Here is a 25,869-nt window from a genome sequence, read left to right as displayed (position 1 = left end):
AAAAGCAGTTTGTTTATAGTGTACCCTACATTTCTATATGGTATAGTAAGTAATACAGCAAGACAATATCCAGTTACGCGGCAAGACAGTATCCAAAGGACAGTACTCAGATGTCTTCATGAGTTATGGCTGGAAACAAAATGCTGAAATGAAGAATTCGGGAATACTCTGTTCACAAGTAAACTGGGTATTCCAGGGCATTTCAGGGTATAAATTGAAATAAGCATTAACATTGATCTTTGTGTCAATAGAGGGTTGGTCAGGACTGTATTGGCACTTAGACGTTTTAATGGCATTTCATGGATAAAGTTTCTATATCGTTCTGTACAAATTGATTTTAGTGTCATCGGACTGGAAAAGGAGCTCAGTAATTGAGGAGAACCAAGAAATTGCAACTCTCTTTGTGACCATGTAAGCCATCTCCCGTGCTTTTAATGCACAATATTAATACAGCTACTGCATCTCATTTCAAAATGAGTCCTGTTTCAGGACTTGGACTACAAGCTCATCACCAGACCTTCCCTGGTAAGGGATTGTCCTGAAGACAGGACAAGAAGTGATGGGCTTAATCTGCAGCAGAGAGAGATTACACGAGCTATTACACTTCCCAACTCTAAGGATAGTTAAGCTCTGGAACAGGATTCCAAGGGAGGTTGTGGAATCACATCATTGGAGGTTTTTAGGAACAGGCTGAACAAACACTCATCAGGGATGGTCTAGGTTTACTTGATCCTTCCTCAGCACAGGGGGCTGGACATCTAGACCTCCTGAGGTCCCTTCCAGCCCTACATTTCTATGATTCTGTGCTTCTGCAGAATGGTTAGCTTCCGTCAAATGGACATTTTCTGACAGAAAAGTGTTCCGTCTGAACATTTTTAACCAGCACTAATGTGAATACAGTCTTGTGGCTGAGATGTTACACACACATATTAGGAAATTTGAAATTACAGTGTAGATATGTATACGTATAGGAATCATTATAACTTGACCCAAGTGCCATTTTTTGTCATAATAGAAAATTTAAAAACTAGTGCCTATGCGCAGGGCTGAGAGTTATGGTTGCCATGGGATTTATATTGACATTTATGCATCTATGGTCGTAACTTTAGTGTGAGGAAAACATGATTTTAATATACCTGGGAATATGTTTTAAGTACAGTGTTTCAGTTGTATTTTTGCCTTTAGGGAGGGAATCCTTTCATCATCATCTTCTTCTTTCGCCCTTTTGTCCACCTGAATTAATTCAGATTAGGAGATCAACAATTCATGTTAGGAATCTGCTCCGGCAATTTAAAAAAAAAAAAGTATTTTACTTTGTTTTTGATTTCCCCATCCCTTGTTTCATTTATCTGTCAGTCTCTGTCCCATCATTCTGTACCCATCCAATCACCTGGGATCTCTTTCCCCATCCTGCGACTGACAAACCTTTGTTTCACTTTGTCATGAACATTTCTGGAATAGAATTGCTTAGCATAATCATGACTGTGTTCTGGTATATTAGAGCTTCCCAGTGCAAACCCTTTAGAAACTGACTGGAATGATGTGATTCTGATCAATTTCAGATTGTTGCTAGCAAATACAGGAAAATCCTAATACTCAAGGAACAGTCAGATCTTGCTTAATAATTCTGTGGGGTGATCTGCTGGAGTGAGCAGGGAAATGTGGTATTTGTGTGATCTCATGTATCATCTAAAAGCTGCTGTTAACACATTTTTACTGGAAATGATTTTTATTGTGCAATGTCGTAGTGAAATGTTGTTCCAAATGTACTTCAGATAGATTTTTTTATCAGAATGTGACCAGGCTAATTGTCATGGAGCCATAGATGATGATAAATGATGTGATGTCGCAGCTTGTCATGAAGGGTACGTGGATTACTCAATTCAAGAGGCACCCTGTGTGTAATATAAAATTGTAAATTTGAAATTTTAAAATGTAATTAACCTAAACTATACCTGAACTTTGTGACATCAGTCATTTGAATTCTAAAGTCTAAAAAAGACATTTGCACTTCTGGCTTATTGTATGAGTGTCCTAATGAGACGGGAATATGCTACTTCAAATACTAGTGTCTCCAGAGTGTGGATGAAATACATAAATAAGAATCCTTTTAAATTTTCCATTTCGTGTTTTCATTTTTCATTCATAAATAGTGGTGTCCCTCAAGGGTCTGTATTGGAACGAGTACTGTTCAACGTACTCAGAAATGATCTGGAAAAAGGGGTAAAGTTGGCAAAATTTGCAGATGATACAAAACTATTCAAGATAGTTAAGTCCCAGGCAGACTGCGAAGAGCTACAAAGGGATTTCTCAAAACTGGGTGACTGGGCAACAAAATGGCAGATGAAATTCAAGGTTGATAAATGCAAAGTAATGCTCATTGGAAAATATAATCCCAACTATACATATAAAATGATGGGGTCTAAGTTAGCTGTTACCACTCAAGAAAGAGATCTTGGAGTCATTGTGGAGAGTTCTCTGAAAACATCCACTCAATGTGCAGCAGCAGTCTAAAAAGCGTACAGAATGTTGGGAATCCTTAGGAAAGGGACAGATAATAAGACAGAAAATATCATATTGCCTCTATACAAATCCATGGCATGCTCACATCTTGAATACTGTGTGCAGATGTGTTCACCCCATCTCAAAAAAGATTTATTGGAATTGGAAAAGGTACAGAAAAGGGCAATGATTAGAGGTATGGAATAGCTTCTGTGAGAGGAGAGATTAATAAGACTGGGACTTTCAGCTTGGAGAAGAGACGACTAAGGAGGGATTTGGTAGAGGTCTATAAAATCATGATTGGTGTGGAGAAAGTAAACAAGGAAGTGTTATTTTCTACTTCTCATAACACAAGAATTAGGGGGTCACCAAATGAAATTAATAGGCGGCAGGTTTAAAACAAACAAAAGGAAGTATGTCCTCACACAGCGCACAATCAACCTATGGAACTCCTTGCCACAGGATGTTGGGAAGACCAAGACTATAACAGGGTTCAAAAAAGATTTAGATAAATTCATGGAGGATAGGTCCATCAATGGCTATTAGCCAGGATGGACAGGGATGGCGTCCCTACCATCTGTTTGCCAGAAGCTTGGAATGGGCGACAGGGGATGGATCACTTGATGATTACTTGTTCTTTCCTTCTGGGGCACCTGGCATTGACCACTGTTGGAAGACAGACCTTTGGTCTGACCCAGTATGGCTGTTCTTATGTTCTTATTCCTGTCTGTAGTTGTTTGTTTGGTATCACCTGAAGAAAAGACTCAGTCCCAAGGTTTAGCTGTAATTATTGTTACTAGATCCAGACTGTGTCATGAATAGGAAGATGCAGTGTTAAAAGACTGTTTAACACCGTTGAGGCGTTTTTCCTATTGTATTGGAAGATGAAATTCCACCTGTGCTTTTTTCCATTGGCCCTGATGTTGTAGCTGATGTCACCGGCTCATTCACCTGCACGTCCACCAATGTTATATATGCCATCATATGCCAGCAATGCCCCTCTGCTATGTACATTGGCCAAACTGGACAGTCACTACGCAAGAGGATAAATGGACACAAGTCAGATATCAGGAATGGCAATATACAAAAACCTGTAGGAGAACACTTCAACCTCCCTGGCCACACAATAGCAGATGTAAAGGTAGCCATCTTACAGCAAAAAAACTTCAGGACCAGACTCCAAAGAGAAACTGCTGAGCTCCAGTTCATTTGCAAATTTGACACCATCAGATCAGGATTAAACAAAGACTGTGAATGGCTATCCAACTACAGAAGCAGTTTCTCCTCCCTTGGTGTTCACACCTCAACTGCTAGCAGAGCACCTCACCCTCCCTGATTGAACTAACCTCGTTATCTCCACACTGATATATACCTGCCTCTGGAGATTTCCATTACTTGCATCTGAAGAAGTGAGGTTCTTACCCACGAAAGCTTATGCTCCCTATACTTCTGTTAGTCTCAAAGGTGCCACAGGACCTTCTGTTGCTGACACTAAAAATGTTTTGTTAAACCTGTTAGTGTTGTCCATAGCTACAGAATCTTGAGATACCACTGTCCATTGGGAAGTTGAGCAATTCCTCTTTGAGCCAAGCCACAGAATTGGCTTCCAGTGTCGCAATAATACTAATACATCCATCCTTGTGATTCAGCACAGTAATTTACACAATCTGTTCGTCTTCCACCTCGCTGTAATAAGGGATGTTCAAGCTGTGACTGCGGCAGTTTGGCATGGGTGTCTTGCTAGGGTTACCATACGTCCGGTTTTTCCCGGACATGTCCGGCTTTTTGTAATCAAACCTCCATCCGGGGGGAATTGCCAAAAAGCCGAACATGTCCAGGAAAAATACCGCCGGCCGGGCACTTCCCCTCCCGCGGCGGCTGTGCTCCTCCCCTGACTCTTTGGCTCTGTTTAAGAGCCGAGCTGCCCGAGTGCTACCGGCTTCGGGCAGCCCCCATGCTTCCAGACCCTGAGCCGCTGGCCGGGCACTTCCCCTCCTGGGCTCCGGGGGCGCAGGGTCCAGAGGCCTGGGGGCTGCCCGAAGCCCGAGCACTACCGGTTTGCTGGGCGCTTCCCCTCCCGGGATCCAGTTGCGCTGGGGAAGCGCTGGCCGGGGGCGCAGGGTCTGGGGGCTGCCTGGCAAACCGTGAAGCCGGTAGCGCTCCGGCAGCCCTTTTCGCATGGCTGGGAGGGAGGAGGGGGAGTTTGGGGAAGTTGCGGGGAATAGGCAGAGTTGGGGCAGGGAAGGGGCGGAGTTGGGGTGGGGCTGGGGGTGGGAAAGGGGCGGGGCCAGGGCCCTGTGGGGTGTCCTCTTTTTTTTTATTTTTTTAAATATGGGAACCCTATGTCTTGCTGTCCAGGCATTGCAACGTTAAGTTGTTCTTTTGGGTAATGGTCAGTTTGCACCTTGGGCGGGCCATGTGGAGAGAGCACCCTTGGTCGTTAGTTAGCAATGGAACTGAGATGGCCGAAAAGACCTGGAGCATAGTGGGATGGAGGAAAATCTTTCATTTTTAAAAAGATTATTCACTGGATATATATGCATCTTTTGGCATTTTTCTTGTATGTTGTTTGTGTTTGTCTTGTCTGTTCAAATACTCTTAAGGGCAAGGACCATGTCTCTGCGTGGGACCCTGGTAATAATTGGAGCCTTTGGGTACGATTTCAATAATAAAACCTCATTAGTGCCACTTTTTTCTTGTTTCACTTTTTAAATTTTGAGATGCCTGGGTGCTTGTAATGAAACGAGCGTATTTGTTTTCAGTTTGTGTTCCTCCTCGTTTCTGTGGGTGCACAGAGTATAAAGTCACCTATTGCAGGATATAGTATACAAAGGAAGTTTCAATGACTTAGAATTCTTCTTAACAGTTATTGATATGACGGTGATTGTTAAAGATGTACCCTGTATATTTTCATTGACAGATTCCAGTTGCACATTGTTTTGGACCTCCGGGACATTACAAAAGGAAGTTTTGCACCGTGTGCAGAAAGCAGTTAGAGTCCCTTGCATTTCGATGTGAAGGTAATTTAAAACGTGTATATGCACAGTCCTATTGTGTCACATAAAAATAGATATATGTGTATTTCTAAAGATATATAGCGTATGCTAATAATAACCCTGAGATAAATTCCTTTCTTTTTGCCTTTATGAGATAAGCTCGACTTAATTTGTACTCTGGGTTGCTTCACTTGCATTCTGTCCAATAATCTTTGTGTCTGAACTAACATTGCAAACTACCGAGCACCTTCAAACAGTTACTGTAAAAACAAGGAACAAAAATACATGCAAACATATATCTCTTCACCAAATGTGGATTCCATCCCCTGATTTTACTCTGGTCCTTGAATTTTTGTTGACGCTGCTGCGGGTCAGTGACAGGCCCAAAAGCAAGCCTCCTCCCCTCAGAGAAATGTGATTCTGAGCTTTCTGTTAGTGTGTAGCCCAAACACCTACCCCTGAAGGCTTATGAGATACTGGGACTTAAATAAATGCCAACACTTTTGACAGAAAAGCTATTTTAGACTGCTTTTAACATATTCTCACTTTTCTATCACTGTCTGTAGATCAGGGCACCTGAAGGGACATGAAAATAGTATCACTAAAAATAATTCTACTCTAAAAATGTTCCGAAGTAGCTTTCTGTAAAAAATGCCATAAACCAAATACATGTTGGTCTGAAGGCTTCGTTGGCACTTGTTTGGGGCAACCTGCCTAACTCACGCATGGCCGTGAATGACATGGCCATTTCAAAAATGAAAGTCACTGGGAGTCGGAAAGGCACTGCTGAAAACTTTATCGCTGCTCCTAGTGTTCCCCTGTATGCATGGCAGGAGAGCAGAAACTGAAGAGACAATAGGTTGGAGCGTACATGGAGGGAAGAGGGAATAGGGATGAACCTAGAGTGATGTTGGATAGTCTTGGGCCCATTCTGAAGACCCTTGTAAGCAGCATCAGGGATCAGAAAAAAGCTTTATAAAGTTAGTTTTAAAGATTTTTTTTAATTGGGTGATAAAACTTGTGTTCTCTTTTGATGGTCTTCATATTGACTCGTTCAAAGAAATGGTATTGTTGACAGTTAGAGAGACACTTATAGCTTGAGATGAGTTTTGATTTGATGACTTGCCTTTGTATTTGACAGACCAATTCCTCTACTTTTCTGCAGTTACTGGCCTTCAGTTGTAAACTAAACAATCATAATATGCACTATGAAAGAGCCCTAAAGGCTGCTCAGTTCTGACCCTAAGCTCCTGGGCTGAAGTTGAGACATTAACAGTTCTCCCCAGTCATTTCTAAATCTTGCTTTTTAAAGACTGTTTCTGTTATGAAAGTGGCTGTCTCTAAACTGTCCCCTTCCTACTCAACAAATCTGTTCTTTTCAGGATTTGGAGGCATATCTGCCAACTGCAATGCAGTTTCCAGCTTTTACTCCTGTTAATAATACAGAGCCAACATAGCTTTGCTGCGTGAGCTGCAGTCGTACTTTACCGAGTGTACCAACAACAGAATTGTTGCTATGTTCCAATCAGCTATGCCTGTGTAACCTCACTGAAATCATGATTTGGTTTGCAGAAACTTTATTACTAGTAGTGATGTGTGGATGGAAAGAACTCAGCTTGTCTCTACGCCCAGGTTGAATTTACAAAACTGTCAACGTTTTCCTTATCAAATGTGTATTTTTTTTTTTTAATTGTTGACAAATAACAACCCTGGAACTGCACAATATCTTTTTTTACCAAGTAATTTTTGTGGCAGATTTGTAGTCAAGTTAGGAAGTACTTACTCTATTTAGGGATCTCATACTTACTACCTTGTTATAGCAGTTTTCAGAAGGATTCTTTTCAGAAAAGAAAAAAAATGTTGCTTCTCCTGTAGATTTAAACATAAGACAATCTTTGCTTATGTGCAATGGTGAACTACATCCACAGCAATGTGTAGGACTACAATTAGCTAGAATGTGCTTATTGACTTTATTTCTTACTGTTTATAGAGCACTTTTAAAATTAAGTTTACAGAATGGGTAACTTGATGATTCTTGTAGAAAGCATGACTGTCATTGTTAATGGCTGTCAGCATGGCTGACTCCGGTGTCAGACCTGGAATTCTTCTCCGAGTTGTGTGAGGTGGTTGGAACAATGGATTCCTTGAATGCTACAGAAAGAGGTGGTTAGCAGGCTTGGTGGAATCCTGAGATTCATGTTCTTGATTTATTTGAAGAGACAAATGTTGCTGTCTGCCCAGAATGCTCACTTTTAAAGAACAGTTCTGTTTACAACCTAGCTAATTTTCTTTTCTTTTTCTTCTTCTTCCAAATAGGTTCATGGCCATTTGTCCCTGTGTAATTTTACGTTTGGGGTGTGTCTTCCAGCATTTTTATCCGTTTTGTTACATTAACGTGTGTTTGTTAAGGAGGTCATTACAGAACTTTGTCATTCCAGTTCATGCAAGTTCTGTTGCATTTTGTTGAAGCTATTAACTTGGAATTCCACTTTGCTGATGGGCCAATGGCCTCTCCTTTATAGCTGAAGCTTCAGGTCAGCCTTTAGGAAATCAAAATACTACTTTTGGTCCAAAAGGAAAAGTTATCCAAATCTTCATAGGCCACAGTAAGGCTTCTTCTGGTGGAAATCTAACAGCTGGACATATCTGACTTCTAAAACATCTGGCATAAAGGGAGGCTGTAAACCCCTTCCCACACTCCGGTTTTCTGTCTCTTGACATTAAGATGGAGACTAGGATATAGAGTGCAAAGAGATTTGGACCAGATCTCCTATATGGGATGGATATGCCCCTTTTCTTCTAGAATATATTCAAGTTGAAATAAGGAATCCAAGTTGGCATCTGACAGCAAAATGGGTGATTTCAGATGTTAGTCCCTGGGTAAAATTCTGCTGCCTGGCTGTTAAAGTCCACTTACGAATCTGGGTTGTCTAATGTAATCTCTCTTTGTGTATTGCACACACAGTATTTGTGTATATTCAGTGGAAAGGTGATCTAGGTTTCCTGAGTAACCTAACAAGCTAGACAGAGGCAGATGGAAAAATATTTCCTTTTGGTGCTACAAGAACTCCTAATGTCCTTTAGACGTGTCATTAAAGATGCTGGAGTAATGGTCCTGATGATGGATCGCTGGTTCCCAACGAACAGGTACAACATAGTGTAGAGGCAGCGGCAGTGCGAACTCCTCCACACTCCATTACCGGGGTGTGTGTGTGTGTGTGTTTACTGTCTGCTCCTAGGCCAGCTAAGGATGTGGCAAGGAGGAAGCCTGTCCCTTATTTAGGCATCAGGTTACAAGCGTGCAGTACAACGCTATTAACAGTTCAGTGTCCCAGTACGCCACACTCACCCTGCTTTGGAAGGACACTTGGTCAGACTCCATGTCTGTTCATTCCCAGGGACCTCTACTGAGACTCCGAGTCAGGCAGAGTGGAGGATTTGGAAGATGTGATTTTTGGAATGTCTACAGCTGACTGCCTCCTGTCCCCCTGCCATGTCAGAGTATTTGGGGATACGACTTGGTGGTTGGCTACCACTCTTCTGTGTTTAGGACTTCATTATTTTTCAGCTATAGAAAATAGAGAAAGTTGCCCTTCCTATTAATGGGGGTCTCCTGAACTCTACTTTCTCATTTTGTTAAAGCAAAATTTCCAGTTTAAGGTGAGAGAGGTGATTATATTAGGGAAGAGGACTGGTTTCTTTGAATCCGACTACAGACATCCTTATAGTAAACTAGCCAATTGTTGTTCTTATCTATCTTTATTGGAAGAAATAATTAAATCACTTAAGCGCAAAGTGAGCTTTGCCTTCCTACATACTTGCTTTTTTCAGTTAAATAATAGTTGAATCAATTAAATGCAAAGTAAATTGAATAACACACACCATAATAGAGATAAACTTCTTGCATTTTGCCTGTCTTTGCTGAACAGTAAAAAGCATGAGAAATGCTATGTGGGGAGATAGGAAAATAAAACAAACCTGGGTGCTAAAGACATTTCCTGTTTAATTTTTTACTTTCAGTGTGTGAACTACACGTGCATACAGATTGTCTCCCGTTTGCTTGCAGCGATTGTCGTCAGTGCCATCAAGATGGGCATCAGGATCATGTGAGTGTTACCTTGTGTGGCTAGAACAGAGTATGAAGTACAATCAGTTACTTTCAATGTAAAACAAACCTGAATCCTTCCCCCTCCCCCAATAACATCCTCCTCCAGTTTCTGTTGTGCGGCTTAATGTGTGAGTGATAGTGTTTTGGTAGATATGTTCCTTACATATAAGGAACAGAAAAATACATCCTGTATATTATTAGATTTTGTTGTGAACTGATGCTACTTTTTGTTTTCTAACGTGGTACTGACATTTGTCCAGTGGAGAGCCGGTTGTTGCTGATGAATTTTAGACATGCTTGGTGGAGCTCAAGTTGAGCAGACCCAGGGATGTTCAGAAAATCTCGGGCTTTATTTAAAAAACCAAAGAGCAATCTGGTGACGGGGAAATGGAAATTCCCTCTTCTCTCCGAGGCTGCTTCTGCCTCCTATTTTTTTTTTTGCTTCTCATGATGTGAACCATTTTTAGAGAAACTGTAATGCTAGCAGTACAAGCCTGTTGGCGGGACGAATATAATTACCATCAAAATACAATGTGCCCTTCGTACTGATGGATCATTTCTAAACTGTAGTGTCCTCTTTGGGAAGGGGCAACTGATTGGATAGCTGTTGCACTTCTCCCTGTTGTACTGCAGTTAGTTTAGATTTCGTGGCCAAAACTTTAAAAGATGGCTGCTGAAAATTCGGGTAATTAAGTAGATATTGAGGCCGGATTTTCAGAAGTGCTGAGCAACCAGCAGTTTCCATGGGAGTAACCGTGACTGCTGAAGGCTGAGCACTTCATGAATCAGGCCTACATGGGGTGTTAGTAGTCCCGTAGCTTTTAGCACCACTTTTAAAAATGTCTGGCCGTCTCTCTCTCGTACTGAAGACTGACTAGGCATTTTGAAAGGGTCTGTTACTGTAGTAGCTATAGGTGCCAAAGATCAAATGCAAAGTCATTTGCTGTGTATAGCTTTAGTGTAAGAATAATACATTGTGGATTGTTTATAGAACATGAAATAAAAATTAATATTTCTGTCTGCAGTGTTGTAGCCATGTCGGCCTCAGGATATTAGAGACAAGGTGGGGGAGGTGATATCTTTATTGGACCAACATCTGTTGGTGAGAGAGACGAGCTTTCGAGGTTACACAGAGCTCTTCTTCAGGTCTGGGAAATGTACTCAGAGTGTCACAGCTAAATACAAGGTGGAATAGATGGTTTAGCATAAGGGGTTAACACATATTTCAAGGGACCATTCCAAGTGAAGTGGCCTGTTAACACCCCTGCAGTTAGGGGAAGAAAGGAAGATGGGTGTGTGTGTGTGTTAGTGGTTACTGTTGTAATAAGTCATAACTCCACTGTCTCTTTTCAAGCCATGATATTGAGTGTCTAGAAAAGTTATGAATTTAAGCTCCCAGGCTCATCCTTTGAAAGGATTGTGCAGGTTTCCTCTGAGAATGCGGACTGATAGGGCAGACACAGAATGATAGTTTGTGAAAAGTGTTCACCCCCAGCTGATGTGAGGTTTTTGTCTTTTATCGTTTTCCTGTGGTTTTTCTGCATTTTGAGCAATGTGACACACCCCAAGGACGCAGAGAGGTACTATAGAAGCCACACATTTGAGATCTCTAAACCCATTCCTCAGGCTGGCTGCTTTTTATGTCTCAGGCAAAATGTTTAACGTTTGCTCCTCAATTTTTTAAACTGTAAAGTGCTAATTCTAATCTCTCTGAATATTTGGAGAACTAAGATTTGTAATGAGCTGTGAGGATGGAAAGTGCTATGTAAGTGCCAAATATTTTTCCTTAAGTTGATGTATTTATTACAGAACTAAACATTACAATGCTCAGGAAAATGGGACAGTGAGACTTCTTTATCCTAGATTTTCTGTGGGATTTTAATGGCCTGCTGCAAACTTGCTTACTCCATATTTCAATAGGAAAATAATTAAATATTATATATATGAATTACATGAAATATGCACAACATTCTGTGACGTTTTTCCTAAAGCCGTTAGGGTTAATTTTAAATTAATAATGTAGGGACACGGTTGTATTTGCCATTCGGTATAATACAATCGATTGATCCATTTTCTCAGGACACATACCATCATCACTGGAGGGAGGGAAATCTCTCGTCCAGTGCTCGCTGTGAGGTCTGCAAGAAAACCTGTGGCTCGTCGGAGGTGCTGTCTGGCATGAGGTGTGAGTGGTGTGGCATTCTGGTATGTAAACGGTATTGGGCATGTCTGTGGAAATAAAAGCCTGGTTAATTTGATGTATTTAAAACTGGCCGTGAATTTGTTGGACGACACTCGATAAATCAGAGCGAAAGTAAGTTTGGGGTTTGTTTCCTTTTATTTCCAAAGTGGAGGTATTTTAAAATAAGCGGATAAAATTAAGAAATTCTTAATGCTGTGTCTTAACAGGAGTCTTTGGGGTACAAACACTGCATCGTTAACTGATGCTTCTTCATTCAGTACATGGCTTGTCTTGTGGTTCTCACCCATTCAGTGTATTACCAGTTAGTCCTTGTATTATTGATGTGAATTGTAAAAAGAAACAAAGATTTATGCTGATTACATAGAATCCCTCCTTCTAACCTGCTCGTGTTCCCTTTCAGCATGGAATGTTGTTGAACCCCGGAGATTGTTCCCAACATTTCTTAACGTGTATTTGATTTTGTGGTCATCCCTTTGTACTGCTAATGTTTGATTCCCATGCAACAAAAGTATCCTCTCATCCAGAAGAGAACCAAACCTGGTTACAGACTTAAAACTGATATACAACCTACTGTGTAGAATAGGGGTCACTGCATCCATCATTAGTCACCTAGGGGGTGAAACGCAGAAACAGTGCCTAGAAATAACACGCAAATCGTTAGGCGATAGGAAGTGAAAAACATATTTAATAATTAAAAACAAAAGTATTTTTGAATTGCCACACTAAGTTACAATAGCAAGTTTACCTGTATCTTAAGGATTAACAATTATTCAGTGTTTCAGGTATATTTTGAGTGAATTATTTAGATATTCAAAAATACTTTTAAAAAACAAATAACTGAAATAACACAGATCACCATTTTTTCTTTAATTTTTAAATTTTTTTTTGCAAACTTCTTTTATTGGCTCTGTTCATCAGTTTGTTATATGTATTTACCATTAGCTGATTCCAAGGATAATAGATGGTCTAGAATAAATGTAAGGCAGAAATTTACTCAAGGGTCTGGGCTGATGACATAAACTTCAGAAAGGACAATTCCTGAATTTGTCAATGGAAGTAAAACCCCAGGAGGAAATCGCAGCCCCGACTTCCGACAGGGTAACCTATTAATTATAACATGAGCGTCCATGTTTTGATCATCTTCCCACTTTGTGAATACCACTAGAATGCAAAATCCAATGGTTCCGATGCAAAACAATCTTACTATTGTTCCTTTATGTCAATGTATGTAAAACTTTAGATTTCAGTAGAATGTTTTTAATATTTTAAAAAGTGTTGTCACATGTTACGAATTCTCACTGTTACGTCAATAAAAATATAGTGAGTTAAAATCAAACCCGATGTAAGTGGCTGCAACTCCATTCTTTGCACAGGAGATGGACCAATTTACACAAAGTATGAATTGGTTCCAGCATGGTTTGCAAGGCCACTGCCTCTTTTGTTACAGTGAGTTAATTTTTTTACAAGTTTAATGTCTGAGGTATGACAAGTGTTTAATGATGTTTCTGTTTATAGGCTCATGCTTCTTGCTACATTATTGTACCACCAGAATGTACTTTTGGAAGATTAAGGAATATGATTCTTCCGCCGAATTGTGTGCGGTTAGTTTCTCGCAATTTCAGCAAAATGCACTGTTTTCGAATATCAGAGAGCCTGCAAACAGAACCAGGTAAAGACTCTGAAAATGGCATCCAATAGAGTGCTGAATATGTGGAGTTACTATGTTTTACGTCAGTACTGAACTGAATCTTTTAAGGTTGCTGATCATGTAGTACGTCTTTTTTGAGGATGTAATATTAATCTGTTACTAGCTAAGGCTGCTACTTCTGCTACGTGATATGGATTCTAAATACAGAGCCTGCTGAATTCTTGTTTCTGCTTGACTATTTGGCATCAGTTCTACTGAGTTGGACAATAAATATGTAGGTACCTTGGCTTTCTTGTATAACATGTTCTAAAGAAAGCTTAGTTCCAACTTGCACATAACATGATTGTATGTTTACAAACATAGGACATTTTTTATGAAGGAGCAGACCAGTTTTTTTGTGAGCAAAATCATGTCTTGGCCTGTAGCTTCTATTATTCCAGAGCTGAAGCAGCAGTATATTGCTTCTGCATTTATAGGAAAAATAAATCTCCATATACGGGGGGGGGGGGGGACGGCAGAGGAGAAAGAAACTGCATTTTAAGCACCTTTTTCGATCAAACATGTCTTCCCCTCCACCTCACGTACATTTAGTAACTTAACAGTTGTAGTGTGTATTGTGGAAACTGTAGACCGGAGTCGTCTTTGACTAACTAGGATGCTGATGATATAAGCAATCATTGTTATAAATGCTACTTTTATTTAGCAGCTCATGTTAGTAAATGTTTTGCTTTCCCTGTTTGTAATTAAACATTTGTCCTTTCCACGTGGAAGGGATTTAATTTGTAGGATAACATTTTGCTGCCACCTAGAGTGCGTATTCCTTATTTACTTTAGTTTTCAGGAACAAGCCTTTTCTTATGCCATTGCCCTCTTTCTTTTTGTGCTTTACATTTCAAACATCCCAAATGTAAACTTACCTTTTTTACTTAGAAATTATTTTTGTACGCTAAGACTGAAAGGGAAGCTAAATACACCAAACTTTGCCAGTCTTGGGAGGTTAAAATGTTAGAAACTTGTTTCCTTCAGAGCTTCCTGAGAAGTTGGACGTGAGTTTACGGTTGTGGTGTTGAACCTTTGAGTGTATCTTGGTATTTAATAGCTATCACTAGCTAGAGTCATCTGTAATATATGTACATGCTGTAATATTACCCCAGCGTCTTTGGTAATGGACCTCAATCCTGACCTACACTTTCCCAGCTATCGTAGCCTCTCTTGAGCAGAGACAAGCTAGTTTTTAGTGGACTTTTATCTATATTACAAAAACCATGCAGTGAAACACAACTGGTAAGGACCATCTAACCTAGATTCACTTATGACTTAAAGTAACCTGCAAATGTGTGGTTTTTAATAACTGGTTTTGTACTCTTGTTGCTTTTTTATGATGTACATAAAATGCTGGAAAACCGAGTGGTTTTAATGATTTTTTCCTACTTGTTTATTTTAGAAATATCAGGAATGTTTACTCTGGACCTCCCTGGTTTTGCTGGAGGGCTTGTTCAGGGTCTCAGACAATGAATAATGTTAAGTGTTTAATCTTTAACAAAGTCTTCCATTCTCAAAAATGTTAGTCATTAAATTGGAATTAACAAAAACCAGACTTTAAAACTGTCTGATTAAAAATCCTCTAGTTCAGTATTCCGTAATTTTCCTCTTGTGATGTCATCCTTTCAGAATGCCTTCATACATCATTTAATAAAAACCCCACACGTTTAATATTCATTGTTCTTTATTTGCAGGTCATTTTTAGGTGAAATTTGAACCCAGATCTCTATGGGTGAAAGACTAGTATGTTAACAATTGCCGCTTCTAGTCACTAGGTTCGTTACATTAGGTGACAGACAAAGGTTTTCTCCACTTTAATACTTAGGATTATATATGCTCATTATACAAAGTTGCATTACCCAAATTCAAGTTGCCTGAATACATTTTAACAGGGTACGTTTTCATGTCATTAAATCTGCAAGTTCAAAGCACAGAAAGCAGAACATCCAACAACCAACAGTGAGGTCCCCACCACAGCACCAGACCTGAAAGCCACTTTCCTTTGGAGGGGGGCAGGTGTTAGTAGTAACTGCACTTGGATATGGACTTTATGGATTATTCCCGCAACTCTCTAATAAGTGAAACCAAAACACAAACTTTGGGGTGTTTGAAATTCACATCCATATTTTGTAGCTCCAGCCCATGTAGACAAAGGATATAGAGTGAAGCTCTGAAAAGTCTCTTCTGTAGAGATATGACCCAGCTACCAGGATTCTCTCTCCTGAGTCTCCGCTCCCCAGCCTGAGGTTGGTAGAGCTCCGCAGGCTTCAAAAGACTGTTGATCACTGAGGCGACAGTTGTGCAGTTGGGAGAGCAAGCCAATCGCCCTCCCCCGTCTGTTTGCGCACCGCCTGCTAACCTGAACAGCTGCCTTGGGCCTCACCGGACACTTTCTTCTTGGCTGGTCAGCAAAGGAGCTAGGCTTCTGCCGTTGCTGCTTCAGCTCTTCTCCCCAGACTTTCTGAAGCACGGCAGGAAACCTTTCCAGTAGAGTCAGGCCTGGCTCTCCGGAACGATGGCCATGGGAGGGCTTTTGCCAGAAACGCTTTGTTCAGCGCGTCGGCCCCTGTTTTTCTCTGAACTCTTGGGTTTCCTGTCAGTGTTTGGGGCTCAGTGCATTGTCTTGGCGCTCTCCATCCTGCGAGCACAACTCCCAGGTCCGACCCTCCACTGGAGGTAACGTGTTTGGGGAGCAGGTGGAAGGGTCATTGCTGAGTGCCAAGGAGCGGGTTGTCACTCTGTGCTTTTGGACCTTTAACTCACTTTTCAGATCCCTTCTCCCAGGAAGGCTAAGGAATTTGCTTTGGAAGCTGGCTTTTGAGGCAACTCAGAACCCCACCGAGCAGAGCCCTCTGCATCAACACCAGCCATGGATTGGTCCCACGCTCCCTGTCAGCGAGCACCAAGGGCTTGTGAAAGGATCCCGGGTGCGTACAGACACAGTAGCTGGTCAGGACCTTCCTGACTGAGGAGGCTGGGAGCTGCTTATTTGGTCAAGGAAAAATTCAAGATGGTCACTCTGGGAGCTGCCTTCCCTAGAGAAGGGGGGCCTGGCTATTTGCTGTGGCTCTTTTTAAGGCTTGTGTGCATATTATGGGCACTTCTCAAGGACTGGTGGTGTCTGTTTTGTTACAGGAGAGCTATTCTGCTAGTTCCTTGTTTAGCCTTCAGGGAAGGATGGTCATTAAATGCTTGGGAATAGTTGGGGCCACTCTGCCAGGCTGGCAGTGAGGTGTTCCTCCATTCGGTTGGTTGATGATGGAGGACCTCATTCAGTTGGGTGTCAGATCAGCGTGTGTCACCACTGGAGTGTGGGAGTCACCAGAGTTTGTGGTAACTCACCCAAAACCCCAACACGTCCCGGACTGACCATTGGAATGTGTACAAGCCCTGCTACCCAGCTCGTGTCCAGCCTTCCCGCCAGGGGTTGGGTGCGATACGTCACCTGTCTGATGGGGGGGCAATGGTCAGAATCAGGGGGCAGCAACTCACCCCATGTTGCAAATTCTGGCTCTCCTGGCCAACACCTGTAGCACATCTCCACATTGAGTTTAACCTCTCTGGAGCTGAGACACCAGAGGACGCACAAGGAATACAGGGACTTTTTACACTGCCCCTGAGTAACAGAGAACCTCTGGGCAAGTCTGACTTGGTGGCTGTCCAGGGACAGTTTGCAATGAGGAATTCCAAACAGCACCTCCCTAATTTATAGTGGCCATGGCTATCTCCTGCCTAGTCTAGGGAGCTCACACAGTGGAACTCTACACCAAGGGAATTTGGTCTCTCCAGCAATTGTCATTCACCACTTACTCTGATAAAGTCAGTCATAAATCTGCTAAGGATTGTCAGAGACCTAGTATTCCTGAGTCAAATGGGCAATCTGTGTATTGGGAAAGCCTTTGGGAGGCCGGAGTGGGCATTTTCTCACAAGTTAATCCTCATCATCATACACCTAGCAAGGAAGGCCCACATGATCACAGTCAGCTTGAGTTGATCTGTGTCGCATCCTTCTGAATGTCTTCTGGATTGGGGCGTGGCAGATCGGATTACCCCTTCCTCCAGTGAGGGATGCTGGAGATGAGTTGCCTCACGTCCGACCTAAACCAGGATCTACCAGTCTTTTATTACTACTACTAAAAGGTACCTTCCCCCTTTGCTGACGGAGGATGGTGCTATATGTTTTTCCACTGACACCTCTTGTATCAAGGTCTGTTCAAAGCCCGGGAGTGAGGGAATTTCAGTTATCATAACAGCACCATATCGGCTCAGGCAAGAGTGGTTTTCAACACAGTTTTACAGGGTAAAAACTGGTCCCCTCAGGATGAGTCTCTGGTCTCAGATCGTCATTTGAGACCATGGTGTCGCAGTGGATCCCAGCTCCGGAGCCCGCTGCCTGGCCCCTGGTAGGAACATACCTGCCAACGCAGTCTGGTATACAAAGGTAGATGTTAAATTGCCTAAACATTACATAAAATCCTGTGCAAGTCCTTGTTGACAGTGCAGAGCCTTCCTGCTCATTTCCCTTGGCGTGGGTGGCAGGCCCCAGGGCACGGGCTATAGATGCCAGCTCTGCTCCCACTGGACTTGAGGACAGACCGGGGTAGGGGCTGTGGCAGATGGTGGGCACAGGGAACTGTTCCCACCTCTTTTCCTCCAGGGGAGAGTGGTATTTGCAGGCTGTTGTTGGTGACCGTGGGGATGCTCGCTCCTTCCATCCCTCTTGTTCCTTTTCAGGCTGGAAAGCTCCTCTTTGAACCACCTGGTTCCTAGGAGTTTTAATTCCTTATGTGAACGGCCACTTCAGTGGTGGTAGTGACTGTATCTGAGTGAGTGGGCTTCAGGCCCTGCAAGCATTCCTTCCTGTCTATACCAAATCTCCGAAGGATAAGCTGGCGCTACAAACTCATTTGAGGCGCCTCTCTAGTGGTGATCAAGTTCCAGCTTAATGACCCTGATCTCCCTCAGTCTGTTTCCCATGCCTGAATGCCCATCCTCTCTAAATGCTTGAAGTTCAGATGTCCTTAGGTCTTTAACTAGAGCTGACTAATGCCTTAGAAAGACCATCACGCTTTTTCATTTTGCACCGACTTGATAAGCAGCCATGTCTAACGGTTTGCTTTTTGCCTGGCTGTGATGTGGCTGGCCTGTCAAGGCTTGATCACAGCAAAGGATATTTCCATCCCAGACATACCTAAGGCAGGCTCGTTGCGCTCTCGGTGCTTTCACAACGCGGTTTTGCTTGGAGTCCAGAAAGAATTCTGTTTTAGGGTCTCCATGTTCCAGAATTCCTTTCTAAGGGAGAAAGTCTAAGCTCTCTGTTTTGTTTCTTCGGAGTTGTCCTGTATCAAGGCTATACAGTTTATTGAATTTTGGTTCTAATTCATCGTGCAGGATGCTACTGTTGTTACTTGTGGTGGTGACGGGCAAATGTCAGATCCCTCCTTTATTTAAAAACCATAATCTCCAAAACACCATTGCTGGTAACACTGTTGGCATTGGCCTTTGGTATGGCGATTCATTTTGTATTGATTTTTATAATAAAACCAAACAATGGAAAGTCCAAAAAGGCAAATGACTTGTAACTTGTATACGATCTTGAATACCACACGCTTCATGGGATCTCAAAGAGAATTATGTAGTCTTACAATTTGTCAAAGCTGCAAGACCAGACGCTCCGGTAAAGACATAACACATTTGGGTGCGAGTTACAGTAAGAAAATAGGAAAAGACTTACATAAACGTAAATAGGGAAAGGAGAGAAGGAGGAACCAGGGAGGGGTTAAATAGACTGGAACTTGTTTTTCTACCTGTTGAAACATTACTATAACTCTTCACTGAGAGATCTGTCAAGTCGTTTACTCGCCAGTAGTGAGAATCCTAGTAAATGGTAGTTTTAGAGAACAGAAAATTAATAACCTGTAATTTTGCTTCTTTGAGGATTTCATTATATCAGCAAAGAGTCCTGTGGCACCTTATAGACTAACGGACGTATAGGAGCATGAGATTTTGTGGGTGAATACTCACAGAAGCTCCTGATACGTCTGTTAGTCTATAAGGTGCCACAGGACTCTTTGCTGCTTTTACAGATCCAGACTAACACGGCGACCCCTCTGATCATTATATCAGGATTCTCACTCACTCACCCACTTTTCCCCAAAGTCTGGAGGTTTATCTTTGTTGAAGCGGAGTTTGGGGCCTTGTTTTTTTTCATCTCTTCTTAAATCAGGTTTTTAATCTTTTTTTTTTTTATTGGCTGCCTTTTTTTTTTTTTTTTGGCCAATCACGCAGTCAGTAATTGACTGGAGGTTTCCAAGGGCAGCAGTTAAACTGTGTGGAGGCTACATGTCTATCTCTCAGTATGGTGGGCTGGCTTGTATTCCACCTTGCTACTGCTTCTCTTGGAGAACCAAATCTGTCAAGAGGAGTTCCATCCGTCTCGCACTAGAGAAGCGAGACACAGGAGTGGGATTTCAGTCAGGATGATACCTTCAGAGAAGCAAAATCACAGGTCAGTAATTTCCTCTTAATTATTTTGTCAGCATTAAACATTTGACTATATAAACTGTAAATATCATCTAATACATCGGCTCCCAGTTTTAAGTAATAAATCAACTCAAGTTTCCTCTTCTAGAGCTCGACAAACAAAAACTTGTGTTATTTGCAACTATTCAGTTCTGGAATTATCTTTATTAAATCGATACATCTGATCGGACAGCATTTAATACTCTGATTCCTGTTACAATATCGTAGTTTAAAACTTATCAGAAAGTCTATTTTTAATTCAGAGGCAGACATGACAGGCCGAGAAAGGAATTAAATTTGCAAGTAGTAATATTGAGACAATCCGTGAGAGAATTTGAGCCTATGACCCACACAGTGGTTACATGTTAATCCTTATTGCCAGTGTGTTACACTGCTACATTCATTGGGATGTTGTGGTAGTGATTTTAATTTTAAAAAGCTAAGTATTGGAAGAGGAAATGTGGTCGTTGCTGTAGTGGATCCTCCCCCTGTGACTTTTGTTGTCTTTGTTGCTTCCATTAAACTATTTTTAAGTAAGACTCAACTGTTATTTTGTGCAATGGAAAGGTAACCGTCTCTTCGAAACTTTTCTTTCCACAGATGAAGATGAGGATGTTGATGGCTTAACACAAGGGTCAGTGAAAGATGCCCAAATTTCAACAGATTCCAGTAAGTAGAATTTTAGTAAGTTGGGAATATTGGCTCAACGCAGCCTTTATTATATTAGCTTAACCTGATTTTCCTTATGAAGAATAGTACTCCTAAAGAAAGCTTCACTTTGGTCAGACAATTATGTTCTAATGGTAATTACAGATCTTGTGTATCCTGTATTGGGTCAGCACATCTTTATGTATATGAACTGATAATGGTTAGGGCCTTCTGTGAAATCCACTCGAGCATTTTAATGAAAAGAGGTGATGGTATTCATTAGATCATTGCAGTCAACCTTCTCTTGAGGTGTTTTCCACAGGTGAGTATCTCTGGAGTTAATCGCTTTCTGTAAGTAGTATTCTCGGTAAGTCACAGCTAGCCATCTCTCACAATAACAATTGAGAATTCATGTGTTTGTATTTAACGATCCAGTAATGTTAAGTGATAGATTTGGAGGGTAGGCTGTACATTTCTTTAAAGCAACTAGCCTTTCATCTGTGGCTACTTGGGTTCAAATCTTACCAAGGGCATAAGTAAAATGATATCTACACTCTGCTCAGGTGAGGCCCAGTAAGAATAAATATAATGGTGTTTATGTCAGGATTGAAGTCCATTGGCAACTGCGCAATACAGGTTTTCTACCCATTGACTGCTCTACGTTTGATATTAGCTCTTATTCATCTCATTTTCTTGAATACTGCAGTCAACCACAGTTTATTAAAACAAAATAAAAGGAAGTGGAATAAATGACTAAACCCAGCAAATCATCACATTTTTCATGATGTGGTTGCATAAATGGCTCTAGCACGAAAAAGTCGATTGAAGAAAAAGTAAAGAAAGAAAGAAAGAGCCTTCCATGTCCCCTTCATGTTCTTTCAAGATCTAAGACTATTGAGGAAATTGCCATGTGACAAGGGCCATTCCAGATCAATACTGACCATAGTTGTGACAATGGGCTCTAATGTGTTAGTATGTCCCCTTCATTTTAAAATAGGGTTTAAACTTCGCTTTCTCCTGATGACTGTGAGGAATTTATGACACAACATATACTTCCATATTGTAGGCTCAGATTGTGACCAGCTGTGGTTTGTCAAATAAACCTGCACTTTTTCCAGTGGGCGGCTTTTCAAATAGCAACGCGAAATAATCCTTTCTGTGCCAGCACCTGTTTTTACTTCTATATCTTACTGACTGAGGCTGGTATTTCTCCATCAGTGACTGTCAAAGGGAGTGAGATGTCTATCCTGGTATCTCAGATGGCTTGGTCGACACTGCTAGTCCAGTACGCCTTATTTTATACGGACTGACCCAAGAAGATGAAGACACTGCACTCAAAAAGAGATTCTAAACTTCACTTTTCCTTACACACATTTCTCTACAGTGTCAATCAGTAAAACTGGGGAGAACAGGAACACACTGTATATTTTCAAAGACCAATGCAAAGAATCTTTAATCCTGTGGTTTAAATAAAATGGTTGTTCTAAAATGAATTGCTTCCCCTTATTACATATTAACACAACGTAACTGGCTTTCTTTCATGCCCTGATTTTTGATGATTACTGTGTTGGGAGGAGAGAAATTCTAATGCTTCTATTGAAAACAAAGGCATCGTGTTCAGTGGGAAGTATTGATTAATCATTGGCTTAACACTTTCAAATATTAATGTAACTGTTACCAGGTAGTAAGGCTTTACTCCTCCTACAGCTGGGCTGTATTAAACAGCAGGGATGCTAACCACTCATTGACTTTGCAGGAGGGATCTTTACATTTGTTGCATCACTGTTTCAAGTCAAGCTCTTCTTTCAGAGTGCACAGACTTTTACTGTGTAAGGGAACATGATACTAGAACTGTTGGTCACCTTTACAGTTATGGTAGCTAACCTGCTATTTTATCTTCCAAAAAAGATGTAGCTGTTGTTTTTTCGCAGTTTCATACAGGGGCGGCTCCAAGCACCAGGGCAGCAAGCGCATGCCTGAGGCGGCAAGCCGCGGGGGGTGGCCTGCCGGTCGCCGTGAGCACGGCAGTCAGGCTACCTTTGGCGGCGTGCCTGCGGGAGGTCCACTCGTTCCGCGGTTTCGGCAGCAATTCGACGGCGGGTATGCCGAAAGCACGGGACCGGTGGACCTCCTGCAGGCATACCGCCGAAGGCTGCCTCACTGCAGTGCTTGGGGTGGCAAAATACATAGAGCTGCCCCTGGTTTCATATACCTTACAGATACAGGTCTGTAAAAAAAAAAAAAAAGCAGTGAAAAATAAAATGCAGGATATTTTTTGGGGCGTGAAAGGATAGATGCCTGGCCAACTTTGGTTTGTAAGACATGCTATTTACGTTAGAGAAGGAACGAACAAGAGCCATGATAAAAAGAATACAAAATAAAGAATGGTTTATAAACAAAGTTACATTAGGATCTTTTGTTCATCCTTTCTCATAATGTGAGAACAAGGGGACATTGAATGAAATTGATAGGGAGAAAAATTAAAACTGATAGAGGCTTTTTAAGACAATGCATTATTAAACTGTGGAACTTATTGTAACAAGATATTATTGAGGCCAGGAACTTATCAGGAGTGATTAGAATATTTTAGATGGGTAGCACAGATATCCAGAGTTACAATAGTAAATATTTTTTTAAAAATGAGTTTGGGAAGAGATCTGAACCCTCAATCTTCAGGACATAAAGTAGGGTCTACGGGCTAGTCTACACAGGAAAGTTATATTGGTAGAAGCTAAAGTGTGAATTTTAACCAATATAATGTAATCCCTGTGTGGTTACTCTTATTCCGTCATGAAAGCCTTTTATTCTGGTGTGAGGCCCTTTTTTCTGTTTAGCTCATGTCTTTTGGGAAGGGGTTTAAGCTAACCTGAAAAGAGTTGTTCCCACCGAGGGTTGTACCCGTTTAATTATACTGGTAAACTGGAGACGGGATACCCAGGATGGCAATTCCTGTGTTCCTACAGACAAAACACATTGTTCTTAGCTGAGGCCGTGTTTGAAAATGATGCTGAACATAAAGAATCACAATCCTAGTCTGGCAAACAAACAAACCGTCTTTAATTTCCCATCTAGGGGTATGTCTACACTTACCGGAGGGTCCGGCGGCAGGCAATCGATGTTCTGGGATCGATTTATTGCATCTGGTTTAGGGTACGTCTACACTTACCGGAGGGTCCGGCGGCAGGCAATCGATGTTCTGGGATCGATTTATCGCGTCTGGTTTAGACGCGATAAATCGATCCTGGATTGATCCCGGAAGTGCTCGCCGTCGACGCCGGTACTCCAGCTCGGCAAGAGGAGTACGCGGCATCGACGGGGGAGCCTCCTTGCCGCATCTGGACCCGCGGTAAGTTCGAACTAAGGTATTTCAAATTCAGCTATGTTATTAACGTAGCTGAATTTGCGTACCTTAGTCCGAAGTGGGGGGTTAGTGGGGACCAGGCCTTTGCTAATATTCCTTCATAACTGGCGATTTAGAGGGTGGAAATACTGTTTGGATGATATCATACAGATGTAACAAACCCCCAGAAGAGAGATCTCCATAATTCTCAAAATAAAAATTATTTACGGTGAGCTCTTAGTTCCTGGATCTGTAGGGATCCCGGAACATAAAGACGCAAGACTCTCTGCCTCTGGTGGTGTGCCAGGAATCAAGGCAGGTTGAGGGCTTGTGCAGCCTGCATGATCAGGCCCTGATGTTTTTGTTCATTTAAGGCTTCTGTCGGTCACAGCTGGCAATGAGACCGACAGAATGAGACCCCCTGCTCCCCAAACAGGTAAAAGTCTGGTGATTAGTCTCAAAAGGTGTTCATTACAGACCGGGATTTATAGTGCATCGTGTTAAGCACCTGGCCATTTTTCCCAAGGCTACTGACACTTAAGAGTAGCAAACATCTTTTGAAAGCTGCTGTTGTGCGGAGTAGAGCTTCAGCCTGGATGATGGCTTTAGTGCCATGCAAAGCTAAAACCTCCTCCTCTGGCTGGATTGTCGGTGTGTGACTATTGAAAAGGCATATGGCATTCTGAGCATCACACACTATCTTCCTTGACTGATTGATTTTATTTTAGCTTTAGGGTTTTTATGATTTGGTTTAATGAATTAATAAATTAAGACTGAGTGAAGGTGTGATGGCAACCTATCCGGTTCAGGTTTTTCCTCTGTTTGCAGATTCTCTTCGATCCCCTATGCCAGTCCAGATGCTTAGGTATAATTTGTCCCTGGCAGCAGATGGGGATAGTATGCGATACGTGTTTGGAGGTGTCATCCCCTGTACACAGGGGACTTTGCTCACTGTGTAAGCTCATTGTTGGTATTTCCAGCAGGTGGAGAGATCAGTACTTTTGCTGGCAGATGCAGAGGACTGAAGGGAAAAGAAGGGCTTGTGACCTCAGAAATCCCCCTTGCACTGGGACACCTATACTTTCTAGCTGCTTACTGCCTGCTGTGGGACTCCGCGTATCTGATACCCACAGGTTTCCCAGGGAGTAACCAAGAGGACAACACTGGGGGAGCTGCACGTCATGAACATAGGCAGCTGTCAAGGAATACTCTCTCCCTCTTCTCTCCCCTCGTTGTGGGGGTGGGGAGGGCTAAATGATCAGTTCCAAGAAACAAGGGGTAAAGTGGGCCTTTGCCCCCATCTGTTGCCCATCAAGACTGCAGCCTGTTTGTCCAGTGGTCCCCAACCTCCACGTCATGGGGTAGGTCATTGTAATGTGAAAGTGGACATGCCCAGATCAGTTGGCTCCACACTCTGCTTGGGCAAGTGCTGAATCTGTTGCCAGAGAAACTGAGGTGTTTACTGAGGATCTGCGAGTGGGCACTGCACTTTCCAGAGTGGCAAAGGAGAGACTAGATCTCAAAGGGGAGGTTTCACTCTGCTCCACAGACAAGTCAGGTCTTTTTCGAAGAAGACATTTGAGCTCATTACAGTGCTTCACAGGTAGTCCTGGGCGCAGCTTGTTCCTCTGGGGCACTGCCCAGATGGCTTCAAAGTCTATGATCCGTGTCCCCTGAAGCTAGAGGGGAACAGAGGAAAGCGGATCAGATGCTGCTCTGGCTGGGATCTGCAGTGTTGCTCATGGCAGATGGGTGAAAAAGTTCCATGAGCAGCTGTTAAGGCCCAGGGCGAGCGTGCAGCCCCCACGTGAAAGGCTGGCAGCTCTCACAGCCTTGTGGTCCAAAAATCCCTTAGAGCTG

At 42.1% G+C, this 25,869-nt stretch overlaps 1 protein-coding gene across 2 annotated transcripts in view; it reads left to right on the top strand.

Moving 5' to 3' along the window:
• Window positions 1–25,869, top strand: part of DGKQ (diacylglycerol kinase theta) — a 133,589-nt gene that overhangs the window by 49,563 nt on the left and 58,157 nt on the right. The window contains exons 3-7 of one of the 2 annotated variants that reach the window (XM_065549786.1): window positions 5,423–5,522; window positions 9,519–9,604; window positions 11,686–11,811; window positions 13,325–13,478; window positions 20,622–20,690. In XM_065549786.1, coding sequence (XP_065405858.1) covers window positions 5,423–5,522; window positions 9,519–9,604; window positions 11,686–11,811; window positions 13,325–13,478; window positions 20,622–20,690 — 535 coding nt within the window. The remainder of the gene's footprint in view (window positions 1–5,422; window positions 5,523–9,518; window positions 9,605–11,685; window positions 11,812–13,324; window positions 13,479–20,621; window positions 20,691–25,869) is intronic. The other variant, XM_065549785.1, reaches the window with a different exon arrangement.

This window comes from Chrysemys picta, chromosome 6 (assembly GCF_011386835.1).
Source record: "Chrysemys picta bellii isolate R12L10 chromosome 6, ASM1138683v2, whole genome shotgun sequence".
NCBI lineage: Eukaryota > Metazoa > Chordata > Testudines > Emydidae > Chrysemys > Chrysemys picta.
Note: the sequence above shows the minus strand (reverse complement) of the source record. Positions and strands in the feature narration are given on the sequence as shown.